The sequence below is a fragment of the Rhinoraja longicauda genome, chromosome 18 (genome assembly GCF_053455715.1).
Source record: "Rhinoraja longicauda isolate Sanriku21f chromosome 18, sRhiLon1.1, whole genome shotgun sequence".
NCBI classification, from domain to species: domain Eukaryota; kingdom Metazoa; phylum Chordata; class Chondrichthyes; order Rajiformes; family Arhynchobatidae; genus Rhinoraja; species Rhinoraja longicauda.
In genome coordinates, this window is record NC_135970.1 from 18,483,211 (window position 1) to 18,495,570 (window position 12,360).

At 38.7% G+C, this 12,360-nt stretch overlaps 1 protein-coding gene across 1 annotated transcript in view; it reads left to right on the plus strand.

Moving 5' to 3' along the window:
• The first annotated feature begins 539 nt into the window (after positions 1 to 539).
• The window catches only part of LOC144602159 (uncharacterized), a 33,534-nt gene continuing 21,713 nt past the window's right edge, over positions 540 to 12,360 (plus strand). Inside the window, exons 1-10 of the mRNA XM_078414895.1 lie at positions 540 to 608; positions 1,858 to 1,937; positions 3,932 to 4,030; positions 5,298 to 5,389; positions 6,715 to 6,828; positions 7,331 to 7,385; positions 9,685 to 9,747; positions 10,039 to 10,106; positions 10,198 to 10,291; positions 11,625 to 11,741. Of these exons, the coding sequence (XP_078271021.1) occupies positions 593 to 608; positions 1,858 to 1,937; positions 3,932 to 4,030; positions 5,298 to 5,389; positions 6,715 to 6,828; positions 7,331 to 7,385; positions 9,685 to 9,747; positions 10,039 to 10,106; positions 10,198 to 10,291; positions 11,625 to 11,741 (798 nt within the window). The 5' untranslated portion in view covers positions 540 to 592. The remainder of the gene's footprint in view (positions 609 to 1,857; positions 1,938 to 3,931; positions 4,031 to 5,297; positions 5,390 to 6,714; positions 6,829 to 7,330; positions 7,386 to 9,684; positions 9,748 to 10,038; positions 10,107 to 10,197; positions 10,292 to 11,624; positions 11,742 to 12,360) is intronic.

Consider the following 12,360-nt stretch of genomic DNA (forward strand, 5'->3'; position numbering starts at 1 on the left):
CACGGTTTTCAGACTCCTATACCTTTTTTCTGATGGTAGGAATGAAATAGGAGTTGGGCCAAGGTGTGTGAGTCTTTGATAATGCTGGCTGCCTTTCTCAGGCAGGGCCTCCTCTAGAACTCTGCAATGATGGGGAGGGTGGTCAGCACCCTTGATGGTTCAACCAAAGAGAAAATGTTTGAAACACTGATTAAGTACAAAAAATTATTTTTGAAGGGAAATGACAGGTAAGTAAAACAAAATCACATTTATTTTGGAAATTGAGTTGACTATTATTTGGTGGACGCAAATACAATCCGTTGTTTACGAATATTGGTGCTCCGTGTAAGCGTTTTAGTTTGTTTTTAAAGTATTTTGGGAATAACCTGTGTTGTTTTTGAGAAATGTGTTTACCCATATAAACTCCAGCAGGAGGCTCTTCGTTCCTGGGAGACGAACCTTCAACGTTCAGCAAAAGGCCAAGTCCAAGGTCGCGCTCTGCGCCACCTGCTGGCCGGAGGACCACGTGCCCAATCTCCCGTCTCCAGGCAACCAGCGCGGGCACAGCAGAGCGGAGTGAGGCGAGGCCGGCGGGTGCGGGGTCACATTTAACATGGAGACCCCGGCGGGTAAGGACACAAGCGGCACACTGATAGAGCAAAGAGAGCTCGAAAAGCCTGCCAGTGAGCCAAGGAGAGGAGCAAAGGATCATCTCCTAAAAATCATGAACTTGTCAAGTGTTTATACTGAGGAGGAAGGGAGGCATTTCTTTACTTTGGAAAGGGGAAGAAATGTGGTTACTGGAGAGCAGTGATCCCACACGTAAAAAAATACTATGCATTATTTGTACGAACTAAAATATGTGCAAATGCTTATAGTTTCAGGGCTTTTATTTTTCATATATAATCTCTATGCTTATTCAAGTTTGAAGTATTGGAAATGGCCCATTATTTAACATTAAACTTCGTTGCCATGAAATGTCTGCACAATTTATCCCAAAACTGAGATTATCATCTACTTTGCACTGAGCAGAATGGCATGTCATTTGGACTCGTGCATTAACGATCATCACTTGGTTGAAGTAGCAGAAGATGCCTGGTATAAGTAGAACCCATATCTTTAGCAAGGAAAGGAATAAAGTTGTTGAAAATCAAGAATGTCAAGCCGATAGTCAAGAATGTCAAGCAGGCCAGTAAGGCTAATTGCCATCCGTTATAAAAATGGGTAGGCTCTCCATTTTGAATAGTTCCAGAGTTTTAGTCCACTTCTCCAGGAATCAATTAGACCGCATGAAAAATGATTTTGGTATCATGGAAGCAAATAGCATGGAAATAATCCAGCTCTCTTCAGCTTTCTCCCCCCCGTGCCCCCACCTCTCACAATCATCTGAAGAAGGGTCCCGATCAGAAACGTCACCTATTCATGGTCTCTGGAGATGCTGCCCGCTGAGTTACTCCAGCACTTTGTGCCTTTTTGTGTACACCTGCTTTTGCAATTCCTTCTTTCTTCAGAAACAGTCCCTTTTGGCTTACCTCATACATGCCAGCCATGATACCTAGCTACACCACATTCCTGACTAATCTTTTAAAGAGATTCATGGCTTAACGTTAATTGGTGTTCAGAATGGTACGATTTTACCTTTTCTCCTCCATTTAGCTTGGTTTAGCTCATCCTTTTAATTGGACTCCAGTCTGCATGCTTGGGATAGATGAAAAAGGGTCTCGACCTGAAACGTCACCAATTCCTTCTCTCCAGAGACGTTGCCTGTCCCACTCAGTTACTCCAGCATTTTGTGTCTATCTTCAGTGTAAACCAGCACCTGCAGTTCCTTCATACACATGCATGTTTGGGATGATTATGTTCCTTTAAATATTGCAGTTACAGTTGATTCCTCGGACCTATTGTCCATGAATGGAGAAGAGAAGGAAAACAAAGGTACAGAAGGACCCACTGAAGAGGTATTGTAAATCAAATTACTTGTCTGTTTTCACCAAACTATTGCACAATGAACAGCAGGCCAGACAATAGTATGCTGGTGCAAGCTGCACTGTTGATATGTCACTGTCTTGGATTATATGATCAGTGATATGTATCATTGGTTTGCCACTGATTATGTTATTACTTGGCTTTTTTATGATCCTGCAGAACCATCCAGGAAGAATGGGGAGGCAAATATAATGATGAGACCCTATACAATGATCAGGTTTTTCATGCCATACTGGGATCATGTGAATGAGCCAAAACAAGTGCAATGAATACTTGGAAAGAAGCAACTATGTCAGGCTGACTTTCATTAAACTGTCAAAGCATTAAAAACCTCTGAATAATTTAAAGACCTGAAGAAACATTCAAAACTATGGGGGCACCTGTGGATTTGCTGCCTTACAGCGCCAGAGACCTGTGATTGATCCTGATTACGGGTGCTGTCTGTACACAATTTGTACGTTCACCCTGTGACTGTGTGGGTTTTCTCCGGGTGCTCCGGTTTCCTTCTTCACTCCAAAGACCCTTAGGTTTGTAGGTTAATTGGCTTTGGTAAAAAATTGAAAATTGTCCCTTGTGTATAGGATAGTGAAAGTGTATGGGGATCACTGGTCAGCGGGTCGAAGAGCTTGTTTCAATGCTGTATCTCTAAACTATTCCATCCAAAATCCTTTTTTTTTTAAACCCAAGGAAAATAAAATTTAAAAAAACCAAATGAGGCAGACACATTCTCTTAAATAACTACTCTAAATGCTTTTAAACATTTCACAACACATAAAATAATTTTAATTAGTAATCCTTTAGAGATTTTTTAAAAAGTAGAAAGATTTCAAATAATATTTTTTTAGCTATCTGATAGCCCACTTACATGAAGAAAACCTGAACATATCTGCAGACTGCTTAGAGCAAGTTGCCCTTCTCCCGCTGAACGTTGAGGAGTCCAATGCCAGATTGCAGCTGACTTCCCATTGGTAACCTACTGAAAGCAACTTCTGTATTTCTTTGTTTTTTTACACACAGCAGAAGTTTGGAAGTTGCCGTCAATTATGGTTGAAAAGATTTCCCAATTCCAGACTGAGTTAAAAAAAATAGACACAAAGTGCTGGAGTAACTCAGCGGGTCAGGTAGCATCTCTAGAGAACATGGATAGGTAATGTTTCAGCTACAGTCTAAAGAAAGGTCCCAACCACAGACGTCACCTATTCGGCACGGTAGCGCAGCGGTAGAGTTGCTGCTTTACAGCGAATGCAGCGCCGGAGACTCAGGTTCGATCCTGACTGCGGGTGCTGCACTGTAAGGAGTTTGTACGTTCTCCCCGTGACCTGCGTGGGTTTTCTCCGAGATCTTCGGTTTCCTCCCACACTCCAAAGACGTACAGGTATGTAGGTTAATTGGCTGGGTAAATGTAAAAATTGTCCCTAGTGGGTGTAGGATAGTGTTAATGTGCGGGGATCGCTGGGCGGCACGGACTTGGAGGGCCGAAAAGGCCTGTTTCCGGCTGCATATATATGATGATATGAAATATTCTCCAGAGATGCTGAGTTACTCCAGCACTTTGTGTCTTTTTTTATTGTATTGGCTTCCTGATACTCCCATATTTTCCCTTCCTTTCCCAATACTCAGTGACAAGGCTAACTTCTTTCTAGTCCATAAAGGGGTAGAATGAAGACATAAAGAGGTAGAAATTACGTGGCAGATGGAACAATAAATGGGCTCATGGGTTACTGTTTGTTCGTATAAGACAAAAGCAAGCTTGTGTTTTAATGATGTAAGACAGACAAATGTTGGAAGACTAGAAGCGAACGTTGCATCAATGGGAAAACTAATCCTGAAGATAACCAAATAGATGACTTTTTGTTTAAAACTTATCCTGATCCAAATCACATTTTGAAAATTGATTCCAAAAGTGAAGCTCTAATGTCAAATCTGTGTGGTGAAATAAAATAAATAAATTCTGCTTTGTTTGAAGGATGCAAAGGGGAAGGAGGCAAAGGATTACGCACTGTTTGAAACTCTGTGTGATACAGTTGTGTCATCTCTAATACTACTGCAGGGTAGCATCACTGAGGTATTCAACAGACATTCGCCTATTCACAAATCTCGGAATATATCCCTCAAACCTACTTTTAATACATAGTGTTGTAATACTACTTGATGAACCTTGTTTGTGAACCAGCACTGCATTTTCTTTTCCTCCTGCCTGGCTTTTACTGCCATCATGGGAGGTTGTTGTTATTTATGAGGACAGCCCAATAGAATCTGATCCCAACCTCATAATGCCTTGCCATATTACCTTGTTGAAGAGTCAAGCCATCTGAAATGTTTGACATTCCAAGGTAATGGCTTTTATTGATGGTGATATGTAGAGTGAAGATATCTGATGGTCTGTAGCAGGACCACAGATCGCTTTCTGGTTCTGGGCTCTGGTTCTGGTTCAGGCTTTGCCTGAGATTATTCATAGTTCCTTTAATGTACAGGTTTGTGATTAGGTGGTCCAATTGTGAATCATGGTTAAAGATTATTAGGCAGTCTGAAGGCAGCAGAGGGATTGCAATAAATCAGTGGCTTGTGGCAGTTCTTGACAAGAAATAAAATAATTGTCCATTTTTCAGAGATTTATTTTATATTGAGAACATGATGAACAGGTGAAGCAGTGTTGTTATTGTTAAAATATTTAAAGGAAAACAATGAAAGTGTTATCTACGTTAACATAATAAAATTGAATTTGAACTTGTGCCCAAGTGATTCTTAAATACAGCAAATTGCAAAACACTAGGCAGTTTTTTATACATGTGTTCAATTTATAAATGTTTCCAATATTTGCCTAATTGAGATGCTCCAATAATCCTTTCAATAGGTTCAGTAAAATAATACTTTCACTAAATGCTCATTAAGATAAAGGAAGTTTGCCTGGTAGTTGACCAATTGCCTTTATTTTATTCCTTCTTTCACATCCTACCTAACTTAAGTTTGTACAGATCTTAATTCTAGTTAGAATCAGAAATTAAAATAGTGTTATAGTAAAATACTGTGTGCATTTCCACAGTTATTTTGGAGTGCCCACTCCAAGATTGCTCCTGTTTGGAATTCCCCACCCCCTGTATCCATAACCTTGATGTGTAATTAAGCAAGAAGAGCTCTTTTACCAAGTGAAGCCACTCAATTTTGCTTCACCTATTCCATCTCAGAAAGAAGTCCTTACAACCTTATTTTCATTATTCTTTCCAGAAAATCGATGATTCTTTGTAAATTCTGAGGACTACATCTTTCACTATCATGGAGCATAAATTAGTATGAGCTATTAATTTCTCTTCATCTCTTTGGTTTTCCCACAGCTTCTGGATTTCAAGGATCAACTGATGAATCATCCTCTTCCAAGCAACCTCCTTGCTCGTTTAGTTGTGACTACAGGGAGGATTTTCCGAAGGTATTGCAAACACTCACATTGTATTGAGATTGAGATCATTGCACCATCTTTTACTCTTAACTCATTTATTCACCAGCATTTAAAAATGTGCAGATACTAGCGTCTGTTATTCATACCCTCATCGTATGATGTTGTAGTCTTTTAAAATATAACCCTTGGCATTGCCAATCCTGAATTATCATTGTGTTAACTCTGAATCATATATAGTGCTCTTCATGTGCTGCAGCTGGGTAGGTGGAAGGAGGTGGTGGCTGGGGGTGGTTTTGAAGTGAGTATAGAGAGAATCATAGTTTGTTTGAAGGAATTGGAACCAGGAACTGAAAATGGCAATATTTCTGCAAGTGTGGGAAAGTTGTGTAAAACTGATTGATTGAAAAATGCATCATGGATCACCAATTCCATGCCGACCATCAATCACACTAGTTCTGTGTTATTCCACTTCTGCATCTACTCCCAACACACTGGGGGCAATTTACAGAGGCCAATTAATCCACTCGAATGTTTTTGAGATGTGGGAGGAAACCAGAGCAGTTTGATGGAACCCACACAGTCACAGGGAAAATGTGCAAACTCCACACAGACAGGATCTGAGATTAGGATCAAACCCAGGTCTCTGATGTTATTTATTTGAAGATGGCAGAAGAAAATGGATGACAGATCAGGACCAAAATTCTTAGTTTGAAGTGGGAAGCAAATCAGGGATCAAAACCAACATATCAGAGGGAATTGAGGATCAAAACCACTATTGGAATGAATTATTTTTCCTTGTTAGGGGTATCTGGAGCCAAGGGTTGGTCATACGAGAAAAGAAGTAACTATCCCTGATGGAGGTCAGTGAAACTTTGGAATTATCTACCAAAGGTGGCAATTAACTAGCTCAGTCATTAACTATATGAAGACAGAGTTTGGTAGATTTTTATATATTAAGGGAATCCAGGGATACAGTTAGCACAGGAAAGTGATGTCAGGTTAAAGATCAGCCGTGATCTCATTGAATGTCAGAGTTGGCCTGTGGAATTAAATGACCTACTCCTCTATTCTTGCCCTCTTAAATATTCTCTTTTCATGCAATTAATAGGTTAAAAAAAAAAAGCTTGATCTAATTATGGCTATTTAGTTTGCCTCTTTTTCCATCTCATAGTTTTAACTCTTGGTGAGATACCACCATTTAGCATCTTGGCTCTTGGCTGCTTACCTAATTGTACATGGATTCAATTCTTTTGTTTTACTGAAAGAAGAAATTACTTGATGAGGTACCTGAAATGTGTTCACTTTCTGTTTTCATTGCTCTCTCTCACACCCACCCTTTTGTGTTTGCGGCCCAGTGCCTCTGACATGTTTACTCCGACCTCTGAGCTTGTCCGTCTTGTACGATTCTACGCTACTCCCTGGGAACAAAAGAAAGAAATCCTGCAGCGCATATATGTGAATCATGAGAGGTATGGATGCATGTTTCCACATTATAGAAAATTAATTAAGAATTGAATTACTTGATGGTATCATATCATATCATATCATATCATATATATACAGCTGGAAACAGGCCTTTTCGGCCCTCCAAGTCCGTGCCGCCCAGTGATCCCCGTACATTAACACTATCCTATTTTGAATAAAAAAACATCATCTGAATTTGCCGCTACACGAGAAAGCAATTAAACACTTCACTCTACAGGTTAAGAGATCCACAGCTCTAAACTGCAGGAGTATGGTTTTAATTTGATGGAAGTAAATGTTAAAGTGCTTCCATAAATGCAGCAAAGCATGACCTTAATCTACCCATAAACATAAGATGAACCCTTGCCAATCCCAAATGGGCAACTGCCTATTGGAGCGGGCCGTTTTTATAGATAAAGTTGAAAACAATATTTTTAATCTGCTCCCAATAGTACAAGAGATTATAAATGATTCTTTAAATAAAATATTTCTGTTTTTTATTTGCAGGAAAAAGCATCAGCTGAATGTGGCAGTGAGGAAACTGCAACTTCTTGATACTCAGGTAAAATGCAAGTTGGCTAGAAACAAATAACTGATCAATCAAGAGGATGTGAAGCCCAGTCATCTAAACCAGAAGCATCATGTTGATTCTTAGTTCTGGTTTAAGACAGGTGACCTCAATTTGGCAAACCTATTGGTGATAAGACAGACTTCTTTTGTATTTGGACAACAGGAAAGGTTGCTGTGAGAGTAAAATGCAGTAGGGCATTCCTTTTGCAATTCCCTTTTATTGAGACACAAGAAACTGCAGATGTTGGTTAACAAAAAAAAGGTACAAAGTGCTGGAGTAGCTCAGTGGACTAGGCAACATCTCTGGAGAGCACGGATAGGTGATGTCTGAAAAAGGGTGCTGACCTAAAACGTCCCTTATCCATGTTCTCCAGGGATGCTCTGACCCGCTGAGTTACTCTTTTTTGAGTTATTCTGATATTGTTGGTTTTCTTGTCACATTTACTGATATAGTGAAAAACTGGTGATATGGTTGCGTGCAATCAGGCAAATTATATAATAATAATAATAATAATAATATATTTATTTTATATAGCGCCTTAACACATGCACAAAGCGCTTTACAAATACAATTAACATAGAAACAAACAGACAAACAGACAAACTATCCTGACGGAAAAGCGGCGAATAATCAACGCCAGCGTCCTCTCACGTCAGGGTCCAGCAGTAGACATTAAAGAACACAAGACACACAGATACAATTTTTTACACAAAACAGCCATCACAGTGATTGCTCTAGGCATACCCTCACTGTGATGGAAGGCAAAGTGATGGATTCATGAGTACATCACATAGTGCAGAAGGGAAAATAAATAGACTGCAGATTATAGTATTACAACAACTGAGAAGTGCAGAATTTTAAAAAAGTGCATGGACTGCAACAAAGTAAATTGGAAGGTCAGGAATTCATCCTTAGTATATGAGAAGTGTGTTCAAGAGTCTGATAAGAGCAAGGAAGAAGCTGTTCTTGAATCTGGTGGTATGTACTTTCGAGCTTTTGTATCTTCTGCCCAATGGAAGAGAAGAGAAGAGAGAATGACTAAGGGTCTGAATAGTCCATGATTATGTTGGCTGCTTTCCCAAGGCAGCCAACATTAGGAAGTAATCTTTCTTCGCCCTAGTAACAATGTGGTTGGACCAGGACAAATTGTTGATGATATTTGGTGACGTTGATGGGAAGGTTGTAGTCTTGATACCTTGTTACTAAGCATTCTATCTCCCTCCTGTACTCCGTCTTGTCATTGTTTGAGATCTGGCCCACTTTTAATTTTACTTCCTGGTCCTAATGGTTTTCGTTAAGTAGTATTTCAAATTAATCGTATGTTTTCATTTTTGTTCTTGGAGCCATTTCCCCACTTTTTCAAGTGCCTCTCCTTTCCACAGTATCTAAGAGTATCAATGAATAAACAATAGACTCTTAATTAGCTAAACCTAATTGTTTTAGCTTGATCTTTGCACAAAACTGTCATTTATTGAACCAAAGGAAAATAACTGCAGATGCTAGAAATTGGAAATAAAATCAGGAAATGCTAGAAAACCCCAGCAAGTGAGGCATCACATGTGCATAGAAAAAAATAGAGTTAACCAGACTTCACATTTCAGGTCAATGAAAGAATATCAACACAAAATCATAACTCTTTTTCTCTCTCCACTAATTCTGTTTGATCTGTTGAGAATATCCAGCAATTTATGATTTTATTAATGCTTTTTATCTGGTTGTTTACAAATGGTTTACTGCTAAAGGTTGTTTTTCTGTTTATTGTTGCAGGATTAACACTTCCACAATTTTGTTGGTTTGTCTTCTTGCACTTTGAGATAGTTCAATAACATTAGCTTTTTATCAATTGAATGAAACACTCCTTGTTCATTCATTTTTCATTTTTGCTGCTACTTTTTGTTAATTTTATGCCTGATCTTATGTAAAACTTTTGGTATATATTTTAAATTTGAGATTTATCATTGTATTCAACTTTTGTACAGCTGACTTAGATGTTAACAGGGTCAAAATTATTAGGAGTTCTTCCAGTCTCTAATTATTTTCAGAGTTTCAGATTTACTTTTGTTCAATAATAGTGGATATTATAAGTAAGGCACTGGTAATGTCTGCTAAGGCAAACTTGCCACAAACAAAACTGCCGCTCTTATGTTATCTCCGATTGCTTTCCTCAGCACTTGTTACTGAAGGATTCATTTTCTGACAGATTGAAAGCAGTTCCTTGTACTTTAAGCTGCACTAAATATTCTGATGCTCAATTCTCTCCATGATCACTTCTTACAATTTTTCCTTTTAGACCAAGTGGTTTGCACGGGAACGTCAAATCCTGAACTGGGAGAAGTTGTTTGTAAAGCTGACGGTATGTGATTTTGCAGCACCTTGGACCATACTGACAATGCAAGAACAGGCCATACTTTAGGGATGAAATTTTGATGGAATTAACCTATTTTGATGGAATTAACCTATATGAACCTATTCATAAAGGTTGCATTCTCAAGCAGAGCCATTCAGTTATGTTTGCAGTCCTTTAATATGCTAATGACAAGACTGAACTGCAGAGAGCAAGGTTATAAATGCCAAGTAAACATCTGTGTTCTGTAAATCTGAAGATATTTTAATTTTAATCTTATGGCAATTTGTCTTTGCACAGACAACAAACGCGCATGGGAGAAGGTGGAAATTTCGGGTAGAACATCTGAAAAGAAAAGGTACGCTGAGGTAGGTGAGAGTCTCAGAATTATATTCAGTCACTGATGTTTCCAGAGCAATTGTAGTTGAGAATTGAAGATCATCCTCATTGCCATTACAGCTCAGAATGTCAAAAGTTTGTAGGGACTCCTACTCGATCAGAGAAGAGAGATGGACAGTCTGACCCCAAGCAACATGTTGTATCAAAAGGGACAGTAAGTGGTATTCTTCATCAAAGATTGCTCAAATGTAATTATTTATTATCTGCTTGTTCAATTGACAGCTGATGAAAATTTAAAAAATCCTCCTGTACTGGAATTCTAAAACAAAAACAGAAAATACCAGGAACACAGCAGGTCAGGAGGAATCTGCAGAAAGAGAAACAGTTAACATTTCAGATTGAAGATTTAAGAGGATGTTGATTTAATCATCAGAGAAGATTTAACAGGACGTTGCTCGGACTCAAGGGTCTGACCTATACGGAGAGGTTGGGCAGGCTAGGGCTTCATTCCTTCAAGCGCAGGGGAGTGATTTTATAAAGGTGGAGAAAATCAAGAGAGCTAGATTTTCAAAATGCCTTCAACGTGGCACTCTATAATAAACTAAAAAGTAAGTTCAGAAATTGTGAACTCCGGAGACAAATTGCAGTGTGGTTTGCAAGCTGGCTTCAAGACAGAAAGCAGAGAGTGGGAGTATCGTGTAGCAATTCACAGTGGAACAAAGTGAGTAATGATATTCCACCAGTAACAGTAATAGGATTATCACTGTTTATAATTTACATTAACAATTTAAACTTTGCAATAAAGAGTTTAATTTCGGATTTGGAGATATGGAGGGGCAGTGAATACGGAAGTGGATTACAATAAAATGTAGGAGAGCTTTGCAAAATGGGCAAATTATTGGCAGGTTCAATATCAATAAATACCAGGTAAAGCATTTTGGTCGGTGAATACAAATATTACTGAATAGTTATTAAGTTGGAAGGTCCAGGTCCAGGTGTGGTTAAGGAACAAAGGAATCTCTGAGTACAAATATTTCAACCATTAAAAGTTGCAACCTTGGATTAGCAAGGCCGAAAGTAAACAAGCAAGGCACTATGTTTGTTTCGAAAGAGATGTGGTGAAGTCGTGCTAAAGCTGTGTCAAACCTTGATTAGATTGCACTAGGAGTGGCGTCTACCACCACATTAAGAAAAGATATTGAGGCAATGGAGAGGAAAGATTTTTACAAGGATGACACCAGAAATGCAACATATACATGTAAAGAAATTATGAACATTTGAGTAATGAAAACTGAGGGTGACTTCAGAATTTGGCACTCACCACCACGGGGATTGATTGAAGTGAAAATTACAGATACATGAGGAGAAGGCTCAACAAACAAATGGTGGAGAAGGATAGATATATCCAAATGAGGAAACATTAGAGGAAACTCAAATAGACCAAAAATGCAGGCATTAGGGTTAGGCTGAATGCCCAGTTTGTGTTCTGCATATTCTATATCCTATGTTATCCGGAGTAAATAGAACGGTATTACTGCTCCATGAAGGAATCTTCAAAATGTCTGGCAGTCAGAGAGGATCAAAAGGTTGATACAGATGGAAGCAATGAGGACGAAGACGAGGAGAACGAACACAGTGATTCGGAGCAGGTCCCAGCAGAGAGAGTAAGTCTTTTCCAAAATGTAATACATTTTTGCACGTTCATGAGAGAAGAGAATTAAGTAATTTATTTTGTACGTTTTTTTAATACAGAAATGCAAGATGTCCAAATTTATTTCACAATCAACAAAGTATTCCCTTCTGTGACTTACAAACATCCAGTAGATATCAATGAGATAAATGACCAGTCAATCTGTTTCGGTAGTGTTAAAAAAAATGTAGATAATGACTAGAGAATCCCCCAGTCGTTTCGATCTGTGCAATAGAAAGAACAGTAAGATCACTTATATCGTGGGAATACACATAGACACTGAGTATAGATGCTGCCTTACAGTTTATCGATACCCTCAACATTTTTCACTGGTTAAGGACAATCACTTATATCGTGGGAATACTTTTGCAGGCTACAATAATTTGGAACTGGCAAGAGTTTGAGAGACACCTCTATCCCTCATAACCATGCGGACAGAACAAGCGTATTCAAGAATTTCCTAAGTAAAAAACAATGGTGACCCAGCATTTGTGAATCATGATAACTTCACCATTTGCCTCCTCCAAATCACGTGAAAGTAATTTTACTTTCTTTATGCACAATTCCAAACCAGAGTTTGGACATTACAGCAT